Below are 18,945 nucleotides of genomic sequence, written 5' to 3'. Positions count from 1 at the left end.
TTAGTTGATAACACAGATTCTAGAGCCTTAATATAATATTTCCCCCCAGGAGCTTCCAGAATTTTTGCCATGGTCTTTGCTCCTTTTTAAATTTTTTTTTAATTAAATTAAATTTTTTTTTTAATTTAAAAAGCTTCAGCTTTAAATTTAGCTTTCTGACTCTGGGCTTGTGCCTTCAACATTTTCACGATGACATTCTGCTCTTTGAAAGGAAAGCATTCTTGATCCTGTCATGGGTACATTTAGCAGTCATGGAAACACTATCGGCTGTGCTGACAGTTTTTAAAATTTTAGACAACCTTACAAGAACTTTAGGTCTCACAGCATGAATCCCTTGAAGTCTGCCTGGGCACCCGCCACATGCAGACATTGGTGCTTTCCCTACCTTCTTGATACAAAGTTAACAATACCAGGGTTTGGGACAGCCTAGTTTTGTTAAATGCTGTGTTGTAGGAAAGCCTATGATGGTGCGTCAAAACTGGATCATGCTTGAGTGCCTCTAGATAGCATCCCTGAAAGAGGAAAAACAGTCTTTGCTTTAAAATGTATTTAATGACAAGAGTAACAACCAACTTTTATTGAGCTCTTAACTCTGTACCAGGCATTTAATCTGTTTTTGAGTATTTCCTCATTTATTTTCAGAACAATACTAAGAAGTAGATGGTTTTCTCTATTTTATAGACATGCTGTTAAACATTTATTTGCTAAAGGAGATGAAACTGAGGTAGAATATATTCCTTTCCCAAGGAGTATATGGTAACGTAGTTAGTGCAGTACTGCCGTCACAGTCAGGTTAGGCGGTGAAAGTGCCTTGGCACGCCAAAGGAAGGAGAGATTACATCCCTTTTGGAGGTGCTGAAGAAAGATTAGAAACAATATAGATAGAAACAATACAAATAGAGAAGATAGAAGCAAAGATAGAAACAATACAATAACTAAACTTAACAGTTAATATTAGATAATTGTGTTTATATATTATATATTTAGTCAGTTAGTCCTTATGTTTAAGAAAAAAATCTGCCTTCAAATTGAAGACAAATCCCAAACCAGATTTCCACTTAGCGTTAGCTCCTACCTAGTGCGTCATGTATAACCAAGCGTCAGACCCATTTATGTTTAGGTTTTGGCATGAGGTCAGCCTTGGTAACTAACTGTTCTCCATCCATCAGTGTGTGTAGTAAACTATTAGGAATGTAGGCCCTACTCTGTCCACATCAGTGGTTTTGTGCTTTGTTCAAATCTCGTGGTTTGCCACAGCCTGGATATTCTGCCATGGTTTCCATTATTTTTCCCATTGTTGAAATGACAAGACACTTGATATGTAGGCTAAGACATGGGATCCATTTTCGTAATAAATGTTAACGAGAAAGAGTATGTTGAATTGCTGTGTGTTATTTTATAATTAATTAACAAGTTGAGATGTAAGGTAGTATTAACAATTCACAACATACAGTTGTGTCTAGGTATTTCTTATTGGAATGGGAACGCATTCTTCTGAAATATTGTTTATAGCCTTTGCAAATCAAATATTAGAAAGATAATCTTTTATGAGAATTAAATTTTTTTCCTGAACTGCTATATTAAAAAAGCAATCAGTAAGCAATTTCCTTGTTACATTGCATCAATTTGATAAGAGAAGGAAAGAATTGTTCAGTGTATTTTAGTACTTTCGGAGAAAAGCCATTTACAATAGAAAATATTTTTAGAAAATTATCATGTTGGCGGGGTGGTGGGCGGGGGGGAGAGAGCATTTAGGACAAATAGCTAATGCCTGCAGGACCTAAAATCTAGATTATGGATTGATAGGTGCAGCAAACCACCATGGCACATGTGTACCTGTGTAACAAGCCTGCACGCTCTGCACATGTATCCCAGAGCTTAAAGTAAAATAAAAATAAACAAATATAAAGAAAATTATCATGTAAGCAAGCTTATAATTCTAGTATTAGTTGACATTTGTCAGTATTATCTCTCTCCTTTATTCTCAAGTCTTAAGATCTTGAAATATTGTTTCACTTATTTCTTTAAAAAACAAATTTCACAGTTTATTCAGCTGTATTAGAAAATGTCATTGTTTTCATAATGGTGGGCTCTCTATTCTGGAGGCTACTGATGGAGAATACTCATTCTTAGGTTGATAACATTTTAAGGAGGTAGAATTGCATATTGATGTAACTTGTATAACATATATTTCAGTGTGAAGTTTAAGTCATAAAGATTAGCAGAGAAAGGCAACACTTTCATTAATGTTCTCTCTTGTAAGAAGTGTCTGTGTTACCATTCTCCAGACTGTGCTAACCTAATGAAAAAGTGTGTGCAGTGTCGAGCAGTAGTTGAACGAAGAGTACCTTTCATTATGTGCTGTGGAGGGAAAAGTTCAGAAGATGCCACTGATGATATCTGTAAGTCAATTGTCTTAAGCATTTTCATATTTTGCTTTTTTGGGGGACTTGCATGAACACCTCTTCTCTTTCGTAATATACTACTGCCTTATAAAACCTAAGATGTCTGACTTGGATCCACAGTGAAGCAGGTATTGTTTTCTGGTGCTCTTGTTATATTACAAGAAACCTGAAATTCTATTTTTCTGTGATTATAGAACTGTAACATCAATCTTTTGAGAAACATGTATGCTATTAAGAATATTGTTGTGTTCTTGCATGAAGAAAATTTGTGCTCTATTTTAAGATGAAGTTTAGTGTGTTTTGTCCGGGGCGGGGCACCATATTACAATTTATTTTTCAGTTTACTGAAAGTATTAACCTGCTTCCATTATGCAACAGGTTTATTTACTTCGTTTAGGTTTTTTAGGGAATGGTAATTATTTGGGGCAGAGTAACTATAGGCAAACAAAAATGTAACAGTGAAAGGGTGGAAAAATGAAAAATAAATGATTTACCCTCAACATTTTCAACAGTACAGCTGTTTCAAAGTATTTTTTCTCTTTGCACTAGATATTAGCTGAATGGTTTCTTTGATTTCATATTCTCTGAACATGTTTTATGAGATGAGGAAGAGCATTAGTGTGTAGCAACTTCTGCATGAGACTTTTGTCTTTATCACAAATAGAACAGAATAAAAATCTCAGGGACAGATTAGCTAGAATAAAAGCCCAAGAATCTAGAGAATAGGAAAAGTGAAGTCAAAGATTTCCTTCATGTTTGCATACTACGAATGATGGCCTTTCTTGAGTTTCTCATCTCAAATCAGTAATAACAAGGAAGTTTAGTCATAAAGAAAGGAGACTAGATTTTTGTATGTCCTCATAAAAATCATCTAAGAGATCTTAATTATTGCTGCCAAAGCTGGCCAAAACTCTGCTGGTTACTTTCTTGGTTCATATGGTACAGGAACAGAGGAAACAAGCATAGAACGTATTGGTGAGCTTGCTAAAGGAAGCATGTAGCGCCTTGGAAAACCCAGAAGTCTGTGTATGGATTGTGCTCTGGCTGAATTAAATATAATTATAAATTAATGTGCAAACTATTTCTTTTTGGAGTTCATAAATGGAAGAGTATAACAGAATGTCACTACTGTATCTGTTGTCCAAGAGTGAGAAAAATTTTTAAAGAGGATTGTAATAATAGTTTTATGTTTTTAATAAACAAAACAGTAATAATTTTATAAATACAATGTCATTCTGTCGAAGCAATAATAACTGAAAATCTTTTCAAATCTACATTATAGCAAGTGGGAATATTCCAGTGTTACAAAAGGACAAGGATAATACCAATGTCAATGCAGATGTGCAAAAGTTGCAGCAACAGTTACAAGACATTAAAGAGCAGGTAATAATGATTTCATGTAAACAGTGACGCTATGAATGGCACTGAATATTTTCCTGTAAAACTACTAGTGTTTCTGTAATAAGTATGGTTTATATTAGTGTATCACTTGTATTATTTGAATATTTGCAATGATTAGAGTGTTTAACTGGCACTTTCCAAAACAGGTAACACACAAATGGCCAATGAACATGAAAAAATGATCCAATCACATTAGTGATCAGGAAATGAAAACTAAAACCACAAGGAAGTTCTTTTTCATAACTATTAGATTGAGGAAAATGTTAAAGACTGTCAGTATCAAGTGTTAGGCAGAATATGTAGCAGCCATAACTCATACACTGCTGGTGGGAATATGTATTAGTAGAAACACTTTGGAAGACAGTTTGTCATTATCTAATAAAATGGAACAGGTTATTGTTTAGGAATATAAACTTGGAAAAAACCCATACAGATGGTATTAGAAGTCGAAGATAGTCCAGGCGCAGTGGTTCATGCCTGGAATCTCAGCACTTTGGGAGGCCAAGGTAGGAGGATTTCTTGAGCCCAGGAGTTCAAGAGCAGCCTAGGCAACACAGTGAGACCTCAGCTCTACAAATAATAATAAAAAAAATTAGCTGGGTGTGGTGACCTCCCAACTACTTGGAGGCTGAGGTGGAAGGATCACTTGAACCTGGACGATCGAGGCTGTGGTGAGCTGTGATCGTACCACTGCACTCCAGCCTGGGTGACAGAGTGAGACCCCGTCTCAAAAAAAAAAAAAAAAAAATTCAAAGATAGTGGTTTTCTTGGCAAGAGACGGCTGGGAAGGGGCACAAGGGAAGTTTCTAGGTCTGAATGCTCTTGTTTCTTGATCTGAGTACCAGATACATGAGCTTGATCAGTTTGTGAACTTGTATTAAACTGTACACTTATAAGTCATGAACATTTCTATATACGTGTGATACTTTAATAGAAAGGGGCCGACATGATGGCTCACGCCTGTAATCCCAGTACTTTGGGAGGCTGAGGCAGGCAGATCACCTGAGTTCAGGAGTTCAAGACCAGCCTGGCCAATATGTCAAAACCCAGTCTCTACTAAAAATACAAAAATTAGCTGGGCACGGTGGTGCGTGCCTCTAGTCTCAGCCTACTCTGGTGGCTGAGTCAGGAGAGTCGCTTGAACTTGGGAGGTAGAGGTTGCAGTGAGCCAAGATCGTGCCACTGCACTCCAGCCTGGGTGACAGAGTGAGACTGTCTCAAAAAAAAAAAAAAAAAAGGAAAAACGTGTCTGTACACACATATACCATAAAGAAAAGCAGGGGAAAGATAATGCAAAATTCACCATAGTAGTCATCAGTGAGGGATACATGGAAAGGATTGGGGAGGATTTATAGAGGGGCTTCAAAAATAAGAGTAACATTCCATAGTTTAAACTGGGTGTTTGTTATGTTATTCTTTATATCTTTTTTTCTTTTTTTTTCTTAAGAGTCTCACTCTGTCACCCAGGTTGGAGTGCAGTGGTGCAATCTTGGCTCACTGAAACCTCTGCCTCTCAGATTCAAGTGATTCTCATGCCTCAGCTTCCCAAGTAGCTGGGACTACAGGTGCACACCGCCACCCTCAGCGAATTTTTGTGTTTTTATTAGAGATAGGGTTTTGCCATGTTGTCCAGGCTGGTCTTGAACTCCTGGCCTCAAGTGATCTACCCACCTTCCCCTCCCAAAGTGCTGAGATTACAGGCGTGAGCCACCGTGCCTGGCTGTTCTTTACATCTTATATGTATCAACAAATGTACTCTTTTATATCTACCTAATATTTAATAAAAGCAACAATAAGATAAAAAATTAGCAAAAACTTGTAGGTTTGTTATGTTAAGTAAGACAGCAAATCTTTTTTCTTTTTGGCCATACCTTACCATTTGACCAAGTTACTAAATCTGATTCACAGGCTTGAGCAGTTCTTTATTTAGCCAATCACATCAGTATTGCCATTCAATTGTTAGAATCATCACTCCTGTGTTTTCTATCTGAATTTATAAGAAAATAACATGGTCAGTAGTTAGCGGCCCAGGATAACTAATGACCCTTGTGATAACTAATTAAGAATTGGTCAGTTGCAGTGATGTGTGCCTGTAATCCCAGCTGCTCAGCATGCTGAGGTGGGAGGATTGCTTGAGCCCAGGAGTTTGAGATCAGCCTGAGCAACATAACAAGACCCTGTCTCTACAAAAATTTTTAAAACAAATCAGCGGGCCGTGATGACACATGCCTGGAGTCCCAGCTTCTCAGGAAACTGAGGCAGGAGGATGACTGGGGCCCAGGAGTTTGAGGCTGAAATGAGCTATGACAGTGCCACTACACTCCAGTCCAGATGGCAGAGTGAGAAACCATCTCTTTGTGGGGGTTGGGGGGAAATAATTGAATGTCTGAATTTATTAGGCATTTAAACCCCCATCTGAAGAGATGAAAACTCTGATTGGACCAGTTTTTCTTTTGAAATCCAGCATCTAGCGATACTTGTTATAGAATGAATAAGTAAAGATCAATATGAATTTAAAGGTTCTTAATGTAATTTGGAACATATTTGGCTAGTTCTAATATAAAATAAAACATTTAATATATCTAATACATCTAATATAAAATAAAAACATTTTTAAACATTTGAAGCTCCTAGCATCTTGATTACTTTCCCATAAGACATCTACAGAATAAGCTGATTTTTGAACGTCTTCTATAAAAAGCATTTTGTATTCTAATTGTGAGTTAAAATTGTTAACATGAATAGTGACATTTATTGAACCCTATATGGATCCTAAAAGAATAATTCAGCTCTGTTACATCCAAAGGTTAGCATTCTACCCAACTTTATTCTTCCTTAAATAATCCTCATCACCATATTTTATCACTGAAGTATTTAAACAGTTTTATTGAGGAATGATGGGATTTCTTATAGGGACTCCCTTCAAGGTTATTAAAAACAAACAAACAAACAAACAAACAAAACCAGAAAACATTCAAATAACTCTCTTCATTTAAATCTCTAGTCTATTACCACAGTGTTTCTTTAACAGATAAAATTTAATTTAACTTGGTATTAAGGATATACTAATCTCAAAGTAAATTTAACACAGGCTGCACAGATGTGTCTACTTTTGGAAATAAGAGTTATCTAATATTACAAATACCTCTTGAAAATTTAATAGACATGAAATTATTAATGACATTATCAATCTATTTTTTTTTTTTTTTTTTTTTGAGACAGGATCTTACTCTGTCACCCAGGCTTGAGTGCAATGGCACAATCATGGCTCGCTGCATACTGAAACTCCTGGGCTCAAGCAGTTCTCCTACCTCAGCCTCCCAAGTTGCTGGGACTACAGGCATGTGCTGCCACACCTGGCTAATTTATTATTTTTTGTAGAGATGATGTCTATGTTGCCCAGGTTGGTCTTGAATTCCTGGGCTCAAGCAATCCTCTTACCTTGGCCTCCCAAAGTGTTAGGATTACAGGCGTGAGCTGCCGTGCCTGGCCGGCTTTTTAAAATCCAAAAAGATGGGATTTTCTACAGCTTTGCTTCTCAAAACTTTAAGACAGTTTGCTTTGGAGGAGTGAGTCTAACAATTTAGGCTACAATTCCTTTTACAATGATCTCTGGTATTCTCGAAGTTGGTAACAGTTGGTAACAACATGTCATATAGGCTTTAGGCCTAGTTTTTTAATGAAGACATTTCTTTTTAGTTATTTCATTTCCATGTTATTTGGGAAAGCTATAAATCAGAAAGTATTATGATACATTAAGGCAAATATGATTTTATAAATGTAAAATGTGTTTTGTGAATTTCATATATAGTTGACATACTTCTACATTCTTGTAAGTTCATGAAATTTACATTTATTAATATGTAAGGCTAATTTGTTTTAATTCAGGGGAATCTGCATTGATAGTAATACAGTGCAGCACATTATCTAAGAGCAAGAACTCTGGGGCCCTGAGTTGGTTCACACTAGGGCTTGCTTTGAGGAAGGTTTTTCAATCCTGCTGAGCCTAGTTTCCTCATTTTCCAAGTGGGAGTGATACCAGGACTGAGATTGTATCCTATCTAAGCATAGTGCCTGACAAGTGTTCTCAGCTACTTCTCAGCACTGCTCCCCACCCTGCACTATGTATTGCATGATACAGCCTTCTTTTTATGTAAGAGCAGCTGAGTACCTAGATTCAGGGAATTTCAGTTAGACTGAATGGAGCTGTTTTCATCCATTTCCTATTATGTTTTGGTTTATTTAGTTTTTTTTTGTTTGTTTGTTTTGAGACAGAGTCTTGCTCTGCCGCCCAGGCCGGAGAGCAGTTGATGCAGGATTTTTCTCAACCCGTTTGTCGGACTTGCGACAGAGGTGCCCTGTTTACTTAGCCACTGTGCTCAGCTGCTTGCGGGAGGGAGCACATGAACGAGCAATTGCAGGATCTATGCAGTGGCACCCAGGTGGGGGTGCCTGTGACTCCAAAGTCCCTGAGGGTGTGTGTTAGAGTGCTGTCTGAGTTCTGCCTTCCACGGACAGCGGTGTGTTATCAGCTCAGTTGGCCCCTTGCCTCATCGTGTGGGGTAGCTGCCCTCCACCAGTGAGGGCAAAGGGCCAGTGTTAACAGCCTTATTTTGGGTACCCACACTTGGTGTGTCCTGAGGTCTTGTCCAGTGTTCAAGAAGAATGAGGTTACCTGGACACTTGAAGGATAGTGAAGGCAGAGAGTTTTATTAAGTGATGCAAATGGCTTTCAGCAGAGAGGGGAACTGGAGTGGAGGTGGGACAGGCAGGTAATCTTCCCCTGAAGTCCGGCTGTCTCTTCCCTGAAGTTAAGCCATCTCTCCTCCGAAGTCCAGTCATCCCTTTGAAGTCAAATTGCCTCTCTCCCCTCTACCACCTGAGTCTGGAGTCTTTAAAGACACAGCATGGGAGGAGTGGGCAGGGTGGGCTGTGGGTAGTTTTAGAAAAGGCAACAATTGATTGGTAAAAAGACATTATTTAGAAAGAACTAATTGGGCTGGGCGTGGTGGCTTATGCCTGTAATCCCACCACTTTGGGAGGCTGAGACAGGCAGATCACGAGGTCAGATCAAGACCATCCTGACCAACATGGTGAAACGCCATCTCTACTAAAAGTACAAAAAAAATTAACTGAGTGTGGTGGCGCGCACCTGTAGTCCCAGCTACTCGGGAGGCTGAGGCAGTAGAATCGCTTGAACCCGGGAGGCAGAGGTTTCAGTGAGCTGAGATTGTGCCACTGCACTCCAGCCTGGCAACAGAGTGAGATTCTGTCTCAAAAAAGAAAAAGAAAGAAAGAAAGAACCAATTGGGAGACAGTGGGCAAACAGGAATAGAAGTTCTCACTTTGGCCTGTGGGTTTCAGGCTTTTCAGTTCAAAGGTTGGGTTTCACTGGGGATCCTCCCCTGTCTGCCTAGAATTTCTCTGCCTCCTGCCTCTATCACAGCGGTGCAATCTTGACTGACTGCAATCTCTGCTGCCTGGGTTCAAGCGATTCTCATGCCTCAGCCTCTTGAGTAGCTGGGATTACAGGCATGAGCAACCATGCCTGGCCATGTTTTATGTATTAATAGTTTTTAGTCTTATGTAGTACCTTTTATACTATCCTGATAGTACAACCAGTATTTCTATTTTGTAGGGATGACATTTTAACTATTTAAAAATGTTAAAAAATTTTTTAAAACTACCAAAATACTATTTGACTAAAACGACTAAAGAAAATTAATGAATATATAACATCTGTCACTTTCCAAATATAAAGTGTCTAATTTATTACTTGGTTATCTCACATTACAGACAATGTGCCCTGTGTGTCTGGATCGTCTGAAGAATATGATTTTCCTCTGTGGTCACGGAACCTGTCAGCTCTGTGGGGACCGCATGAGTGAATGTCCTATCTGTCGCAAGGCTATTGAACGAAGGATTCTTTTGTATTAACTAAGACACATGGTGTATTTTGTTAGCTAATGTATCTAGTCATGAGATCTTAGTAGGCTTTTGATCTAGTTGGAAGTTCTGATGAGTTAATTTCTAATATCATAGTTTAATTAGGCTGTAATTAAACTAGATTATAAGTTTAATTAGAGTATAATTAGGCTGTAAATGTACCAGAACAAAAAACCCTACAAAACGGTGTTGGAAGTTGTGTTTTTTGTTTTGTTTTAAATTTGAAAATCAAATTCATGTAACTCATAGGTAATTTACTTTTGACTTCTAAGAGGAAAGTCCTTTAAGGATATCCTTTTTTTAAAATTGCATTTTCTCTTACAATTTATAAATCTGTTAGATCTCAAAAGACATAATTCTTTGTGATCAGTTATACTTCATTTCATCATGGTTTTACACAGTGAGTTGATACAGGTTCTCTGAAAAGTCATGCATCAAATAAAAGGGGCAGGTCAAACCATTATGTCACATGGTAAATTATAAAATGACAGTACAAGTTCCAGATAGTTAAGGGAATACCGAAGGGATGATTCTCTTTTTAAGATAACAGGAAGTTATCCACATATTTCTTTCTGAATTCTTAGAGTAAATGGAAGCATAGAATGAGGGAATAATGACTTTGCATTTATCTTACTTTCTAGATTCAAAAGGAACATTAACTTGAATCAGATTACCAGTTTCAAGATGACTGATAGACAAGAAAAGGAAAAATAAGCAATAATAGTGGGCAACTGAAAAGAAAAAAAAACAGGAGTATCTATTAACTGGCCACTAGCAGTTGCCTTTCCTATGTTAATTTATACACTATTTTGTTCAGCCAGTGTTTTTTAAAAAATCTGTGAAAAGTGTACTTCAGGTTTTCTGTGATTACTTATCTGGGCTTGAGCTTGATCTGAGCAGTGAAATGACATTGCCCTATTTGGACCTCTGAGGTTCTATTTAGCTTTGCTGATGTACTGAATAGTACCCCAGTGATCTGCAAAAAATAATGCCTTTTCCAAAGGCAGCAGTCTTTTCTTCTTTGTATCAGTTAATTCTGACAGTGTTACTGATTCTGTCTTCATTATAGGCCTTATTTCCATTATCTCTTTCTTTATAGTAAGTTTTACTGTAAAGAAAACAGTCTTTCTATGTATACCTACAGATGAGGATATTATTTAAACTGCCAACAATATCCAAGACATGGTCAATAACCTAATTATAAGTACTTTAGGAAGAGTGACCAGGACATTTATAGAAATGTCTGCTTACCTGTAGACTTTAAAAACAACAACAAACTTTAGAGCATTTAATCATTTTTTTTTTCTCCTTTGAATGATCTTCTTTGTAGTCTTATTGTCTCCTGAGTAAATATACACATAAATAAGTGTTTGGGCATTCATTGCTGCTAGACTATATCAGCTGTTTACATAGTGTCTACTATATGCTGTTGATAAGCTTTTTCCTAAAAATAGTTATCCTCTTTTGTAGTTTTTTTCCCTCCTTTAAATCTGGCTAGCTTTTCTTACTTCAGTTTTTGTAGAATACCAACTAAATTTGAAAGTATGAAGTCTCTAGCCCTCATAACACTGTTTCTGGCTGTTTAATCATTGCTGCCTTTGCAAGTCCTGGTGAAAGCAATGGGAAGCTTTGCTTGCTGATTTTGTAGTCTCAACAATTCCATGTCTATGTTTAGCTGAGTAACTGCTATCATTTAGAACAGTACAATTTTTATAGATTTCAAATTTGAAAATTTGTATGGACTCAGTTATCTAATAAGGGGCCACTGAGCCTGTTTTAAAACTATTTTGAAGTTATAAAAAGGTAGAACATCTGACTGATGATGTTCACATAAAGAGACAGACAGACAATCTTGCAGACATGAAAACAGCATGTTAGGTTTTTCCTTTCCTTCCATGCCATGGGCTACCCATCTCCACTAGATCACCTGGTGAGGAGGGAGCACCTGGCTGACTCCTGCAGAGTTTGGCCAGTCAGAATTGTGTGGTCCCTAGCTCTACTTTCCTTAAACAAATCCTTTCTGTTTTCTGGCTGCAATGCTGAAATAGATCCCTCAAAGGTGATAGCATCTTCCAGACTAGTTTAATTATTTCTTTATAAGAATATGACATACATTTTTATTATAGAAATAATGTCGTTATAATTTTAGTGCTAGTACTTGTGGATTTTCTGTATTTGTATCACCTTGAAATTTGTTGCGTGAATAGAAAATACTTTATTCATGTTTTCAATCACCTAAAAATTATTTTACATTTATTTTGGGTTTGTGAGTGATAATAAGATTAAGAACTTCATCATTTCAGTGACTTTCCTCCAACTCTCTGAATCTGCTACCTCTTATTATATGTCCCTTAGCAGTACTTTTCCAATTAGGTTTGTTACCCTCCTCATTAGCTAAACCTCTTTATCTTGTGCCTCAAAAGAGCTTTTACTTTTCTTAGAATCATTAAAAAAAAAAGAAAAAAACTGACACGCATTCATGCAAAAAAGTATTTATTGGGCTTCAGGGATTAGATACATAACAGTCGAAAAATGGCATCTTAGCACACTCAGAATTTATTGTGCAGCAGTTGTGTATTTTAAGGAATCCGTAGTTAAAAGGAAGAGATCCAAAGGTCCTGATCACATTTCCTGATGTTTCAGAAGAGTTGTCATTGAGTAGTGTTTGGATTTCCTCTCTGTACCCCTCACCCTGCCATTTTCTCCTTTATTCTTCTAAGATTGTTAGCATTGTTACTCAAAACATACACATACAACATACCAGATGGTGCTGTTCTAATGGTATTTGTTCACATAATCTAACATTCTTACTGCTTATACTAGATACATATTTAATTTTGTTGGGAGCAAGAAGGTTTTCAAGAAAAGATAATTTTGTATTAGTGTAGGAATATATTAGACGAATGTTTAGCTGGCCAAATTATGCATAAGATATTTGTAACTTTAAACATTGCAAATTGACCAGCTAGCTATGGAAGCATAAAATTAATTGATAATTCATGTTGGAAATACATTTCTTAAATTTATATTTTTATGGCTTTACCCCGTAAGAGCATTTTAGCATATTGAAATGCATGCTGCTTAAGATGTGTCTGGTTCAAATATGAAAGCTTGCTGGGTCATTTTTACATAGCAGAAACATACTATGTGTTGCCCAATTGCTGTTTGTCTATTCTGAATTTTGGACCGTTTTTGGACTAGGAATTAGTTAAATTCATGAACTAAGAGAATTAAAGATGGGGTAGAGTAGGATCAGTACAGTGGGGTTACAACAGATAGGAAAAGCATTTGAGTGTAGAGAAAAAAAGAGGATCATATAGATGTCATGTATAGGCTTTAATACTATAGCTTGCTTTTTTTTAATCCAAAAGGAAAAGCACTTATCAGAATGTCTACCATGTTTTATAGTAATAATTTGTGTAAAAAATTGAATTTTGAATAGTTTTTTTGTATTTTTTGTGATGAAAACTCAAAACATAAAATTTACCATATGAACTGTTTGTAAAGTATACAGTTCAGCCATGTTAAGTACATTTACATTGTTGTGAAACATCTCCAGAACTTTTTCATCTTGCAAAACTGAAACTCCATACCCATTAAACAACTCCTCTTTTTGTCTTCTCCTCAGTGGAATAGAATTTTGACTCCATATAAATCAAGAAACATCTAAATTCTTTAGTTGTTTGTGTTTGCAATATCTAAGATCATGGTAAACACTAAGTTCTGAAAATTTTTGGGAGGGCCAGTGTACCTCTCCTCTGAATTGTTAGCAATTAAATTGAGTAGGTTTTAAATGTCTGTTAATTGGAAGGGTTTGTTATTTCATTTTGAGCCAGAGGGGAGAGGCACATTTTAAATATCAGAATTAGATTAACTTTGAGTTTGTACTAAATTGGGAACATAATAGATTTTCATAAATTACGTGTGCCTTGTTGGAAATGTCAGCTGTCTTTATGTCTGCTTGTAAAAGTTTCAAAATATGTTTTCCCTCAAAAAGGCAATGTTACTTCATTTGCTTGATTATGATAGGAATGCTTACTGATATTACTTGATAGTCATATATAGCCTAGGAACTTTAACATATATATAACTATAGCAGTATTAATAATGATAGTTGTACTTCTTTAAAACATTAAATTTGAGGAAACTTTAATGCTGTCTCGTGTACATTGCTTTACTACAGTGAGGGGGAATATCCTTTAGATTGAGCCTCAATTTACTGGTTAGTAGTATGAAACTCTGGTATAAAAACGTGAACTAGACAGTAGAGCCGATGAATTAAAATTGTAAGTTGCTACACTGGCATTTTCTACCTCCTTTTCTGTCAGAGTATTACTTTTTCCAGCATTTATTCTTATTTGTGAGGAAAGAGGAAATGGGAACCTGAGGTTAAAATTGACGTTTTTGTTTCATTGAGAATTTAAGCAGTAGGTACAGGAGAATTGACTTGTCACATTAATTTGGTGCCTAAATCCGTAACTGCAAGTTATAATTGACAAGTACAGAATGTCTAAGAAAGGTAATATGCTGAATATTTTACTTTTCCTGTATAGTCTGCATGATTTGTTTCATAAACCCAGCTTATTTCCTCCAAAAAGCAAAATGGTCCTGTAATTTTAAAATAAAATAAACATGCCATTTTGTCTGTAATCTATAATTTCAGGAAGTTATTGAAAGTTCTGACTCAGGGCTTTTTAACAGTTCAAGCAGTTGTCAGTTATATTTTGGAAGCTCCATCTGTGTAATTCTTCAGTGCCTTGAAAGAATTATTAACTTGGCAACACTATTAAAACTTTATAAAAGATGGTCTTTAGTGCATGTGTATCATTATATACACGTTTTAAAGTCATATTGCTTAGCTTGTTGTTAATGATTCTGCATGTGTGCTGGGTTTGGGTAATTCTTTAAAGGAAGTTTTCTAGATTTGCAATTGATGTTTGTTTTTTAAAAACTGATTATTTATGGCCATGACACTGTTACCAGAAAAGTAATTCTAATTAAGTTATTATGCAAAGTCATCTATAAGTAGTGTCTGGGAAGAGGAGTCGAGGTCACAGTTTGCTATTTTAGAATGAAAGGAGGATCTGTTTGGGAAACAGATTGTCTTCCCCTCAAATGAGAGAAAACAAAAGACCTTTTGTTCAAATGGATTCTGTTTTAAAAAATTATTTTTAAAGGAAATCACAAATTGCATGTCATTCTTATTGCTAGTCTTACAAATTCCTAAAATTGTTTTTATGTTCAGTATGTTTGTGTCATTGTAAATGCAGTATATTCAATGATAGCAGTTCAGTTGACTCATAGCAGTGTTTTGTATTTTTTTCAATTCTTTAGCTTTCAATATTGGATTAAAGCCTTGTTTGTGAATATAGTTTCTGTATGGCAAATGATTCTGCTTATTAGCTTTTGTTAAAGAATGCTTAGTAAGAGCTAAGCTTTTAAAAGTAATGCAAACATTTGTCATTAATAAAACCTATGTTATAATATCATATAATGCTTTGATCTTTTGAGAATTATTCTTTTATAGTAGTATACATGAATTTTGATTTTTAAAGCATTTAAAAAATCTTAATACATTAAAAAACTTGTTATTGTTAAAAAGGAAATTACCATGCCTTTAAGAAACAAGGATGTACATCTTCAACTCAGCATAAGTGTCCACATCTAGAAGGCTCTCCTTGCAATTGTTTACAATTAAGGTACCTCTATCTAAAGGGCCAAAGAAGCTTTTCATATTTTAACACCTCATATTCTTCAGGATTAAGACATATGAAAATAGTCTGAATAGGATAAATTTGATAGGAAGTAAATTAACCAGTCTGGAAGATTCCTCTTTTCTATAAAAGATTATTCCTCTTCACAACTCAGATGTAGATTTCATTTTCAAGAGGTAGACATTTTGAAGCAGTGATCTGTTTGGTTTTTAGTTTTATGAGTAAATCATTAATTGTATGCTTTGGGGTTATTTTATTTTCCATGTTAATATAAGCACTTATTTCTGAAGTTATTGAGAGGTCATCTAGCTCCAGTTCAAAAGATTATGTGTATCTGATGTTTAAGAGGAAAAACATCTGAAAAAAGATCTTTTGTTTATTTGATAAAAGCATATATATTCCAACATTAAAATTGTGAATTTATTTTGAGTAACCTCTAATTAACTGTATTTTTTTGTTTCTGTTGCTGTATAATTAGAAATTTCATGGCAATATTTTTTACTAAATTGAAACTGTATAGGTTTTAAAATAAAGACGTTTTAGAAAACTTGCTTTATATTTTTTATCATTGATAGTTTTTCATTCTTCACAAAGGTTAAAATTATTTGATAGTCTTTTAGCACAACATTTCCCAAATGTATTGACAATGAAAACATTCAGGCCAGACACGGTGGCTCATGCCTGTAATCCCAGCACTTTGGGAAGCTGAGGTGGGTGGATTGCCTGAGCTCAGGAGTTCCAAGACCAGCCTGGGCAACATGGCAAAACCCTGTCTCTACAAAAAATACAAAAGTTAGCCAGGCATGGTGGCGCACACATATAGTCCTAGCTACTTGGGGGGCTGAAGTGGGAGGATCGCTTGAGCCCGGGAAGTCAAGGCTGCAGTGAGCCGAGATTACACCACTGCACTTCAGCCTGAGTGACAGAGTGGGACCCTGTCTTTTAAAAACAACAACAAAAAACCCAAAACCTTTAATGGGTGCATAGGCATTTATAAGATATAATGAGTATACAGATTAAAGTAGAACACCAAGAATGATTTCTCAGATAAATTATTTGTTGAAGAATAATCATTTGGCAAATAGTTTTTCCCTTATAATAAAACTAGTTGATAAATTCATTTTTATCTTATTAAGGACAAGAAAATGATAGACCTTATTTGAAAATGGAAGACCAGACCTGTAACAGATCATCGATGAGGGGATGACATGTGAAGGAGGCCATCAGGCAGTGCTGCCTTTGTCCATAGCTCATCAGATGTGATGCATTCAGGCTGCAGGTATGTACACTTCATGATGGGGCTCTGCATTTACAGTTAGAGCAGCTTTCTGAAAGGCAGATTTCCAAGATAATATATTCATTATTTTTCATATATTTGAAAGTATTGTCTTCCTTCCCTTCTGTGTTCTTTCTTTGACACAAAACATCAATATTAAGAGTGTGACACTGACAGGCAGTTAGGGAAATACTTTTGTAGGTGAAGTTACCCTAATTTAATAGGGAAACCAGAGCCAGCAAGCATGACAGAGATTCTGGAATTATCAAAGTAGGAATTTAAAACAGCAACAATTAATAGGCTATGAGCTCTGATGAAAAAAATGGACAATTCAGGTAATTCCAGCACTTTTGGAGGCCCAAGTAGGGGGTTGCTTGAGGCCAGGAGTTCAAGACCAGCTTGAACAACACACACACACACACACAAAAAAAAGCCAGGGATTGTGGCAGGTGCCTCTAGTCCAAACTACTCAGGAGGCTGAGGCAGGAGGATCACTTGAACCCAGGAGTTCGAGGCTGCAGTGAGCTTTGATTGTGCTGCTGCATTCCAGCCTGAGCAACAGAGCAAGATAATGTCTCAAAAAAAAACCCCAAAAAACAAAAACAGAAAATTTCTAAACCATGGGTAATATAACCAGAGAGATGGAAGCTCTAAGAATCAAAAGATTCTTGAAATAAAAAATGTTACACATGGGAATACCGGAAGATTTTAAAAATATTTTATTTATGTATTTTTGGAGATGGAGTTTCACTCTTGTCACCCAGGCTGGAGTGTAATAGTGCACTCTCCACTCACTGCAACCTCCACCTCCCAGGTTAAGCGATTCTCCTGCCTCGGTCTCTCGAGTAGCTGAGATTACAGGCGCCCACCACCATGCCCAGCTAATTTTTGTATTTTTAGTAGAGATGAAGTTTTCAGCATGTTGGCCAGGCTGGTCTCAAATTCCTGACCTCAGGTGATCTGCCTGCCTAGGCCTCCCAAAGTGCTGTGATTACAGGCGTGAGCCACTACGCTCAGCCAGAAAAATTTTTTAATTTTTTTTTAAAAGGAATAGAAGAAACATTTGAATCTGTAGTGACTGAATATACCAAAGATAATGATAGACACCAAACCACAGATCCAGGAAGCTTAGAGAATATCAGCCAGGATAAATATTAAAAATCAAAACATTACCATCTCATATTCAAAGTACAGAAAATCAGAGACAGAAAAAAATCATGAAAGAACTCCAGGTGGGGTTGGGGTGTTGGGGAGGGGCCTTGTTGATAGAGGAGCAAGGATAAGTACTATATTGAACTTCTTCAGAAACTGTGCAAACAAGAAGAGTAAAAGGAAATAATTAAAAGGTTGAAAGAAAAAAAGTACCAAATAAGAATTCTGTATCTAGTGAAATTATCCTTCAAAAGTAAAGGAAAAGTAAAGGCTTTCTAAGAGAAACAAATATTGAAAGGGTTTGGTGCTAGTAGACTGGCCTTACCAGAAGTGTTAATAGACGATCTTCATAGAAAAAAATAAAACATTTTAATTTTGTTTTTTCATTTTATTTTGATTTAGCAATAAATTAAAACATATGGCCAGGTGCAGTGGCTCATGCCTATAATCCCAGCACTTTGGGAGGCCAAGGTGGGCAGATCATGAGGTCAGGAGTTTGAGATCAGTTTGGCCAACATGGTGAAACCCTGTCTCTACTAAAAATACAAAAATTAGCTGTGTGTGTTGGCTGGCACCTGTAGTCCCAGCTACTCGGGAGACTGAGGAGAATCGCTTGGGACTGGAAGACAGAGGTTGCAATAAGCTGAGATTACGCCACTGCACTCCAGCCTGGACAACAAGAGTGAAATTCCGTCTCAAAACAACAAACAAACATTTTATCAGAGATAAAATTAACCACAAAGAAAGACAGGAAGAAAAGAAGAGAGGAGTTATTTAAAAAAAAAAAAACAAAAAATCGAAAACAAAGAACAAAATGGCAGTAGTAAGTTCTTATCAATAATAACATGGAATGTTAATGGACTAAATTTTCCAAAGAAAAGACAAACCAAACTCAAAATTTGTAGAAGGTGGCCGGGCGCGGTGGCTCAAGCATGTAATCCCAGCACTTTGGGAGGCCGAGATGGGCGGATCACGAGGTCAGGAGATCGAGACCATCCTGGCTAACACGGTGAAACCCCGTCTCTACTAAAAAATACAAAAAAAACTAGCC

At 36.4% G+C, this 18,945-nt stretch overlaps 1 protein-coding gene and 1 pseudogene across 1 annotated transcript in view; one reads left to right on the top strand and one right to left on the bottom strand.

Annotated features, from left to right (window-relative positions):
* Nucleotides 1–15,243, top strand: part of MIB1 (MIB E3 ubiquitin protein ligase 1) — a 141,850-nt gene extending 126,607 nt beyond the window's left edge. The window contains exons 19-21 of the mRNA XM_017873525.1: nucleotides 2,289–2,402; nucleotides 3,688–3,788; nucleotides 9,603–15,243. Of these exons, the coding sequence (XP_017729014.1) occupies nucleotides 2,289–2,402; nucleotides 3,688–3,788; nucleotides 9,603–9,743 (356 nt within the window). The 3' untranslated portion in view covers nucleotides 9,744–15,243. The remainder of the gene's footprint in view (nucleotides 1–2,288; nucleotides 2,403–3,687; nucleotides 3,789–9,602) is intronic.
* On the bottom strand, nucleotides 126–1,490 carry LOC108530536 (60S ribosomal protein L34 pseudogene; annotated as a pseudogene).
* Nucleotides 15,244–18,945: the final 3,702 nt, after the last annotated feature.

Source organism: Rhinopithecus bieti, unplaced genomic scaffold (assembly GCF_001698545.2).
Source record: "Rhinopithecus bieti isolate Rb0 unplaced genomic scaffold, ASM169854v2 scaffold_6946, whole genome shotgun sequence".
Classification (NCBI taxonomy): domain Eukaryota; kingdom Metazoa; phylum Chordata; class Mammalia; order Primates; family Cercopithecidae; genus Rhinopithecus; species Rhinopithecus bieti.
The sequence above is the reverse complement of the archived record's forward strand: the minus strand, read 5'-3'. Positions and strand labels throughout refer to the sequence as shown.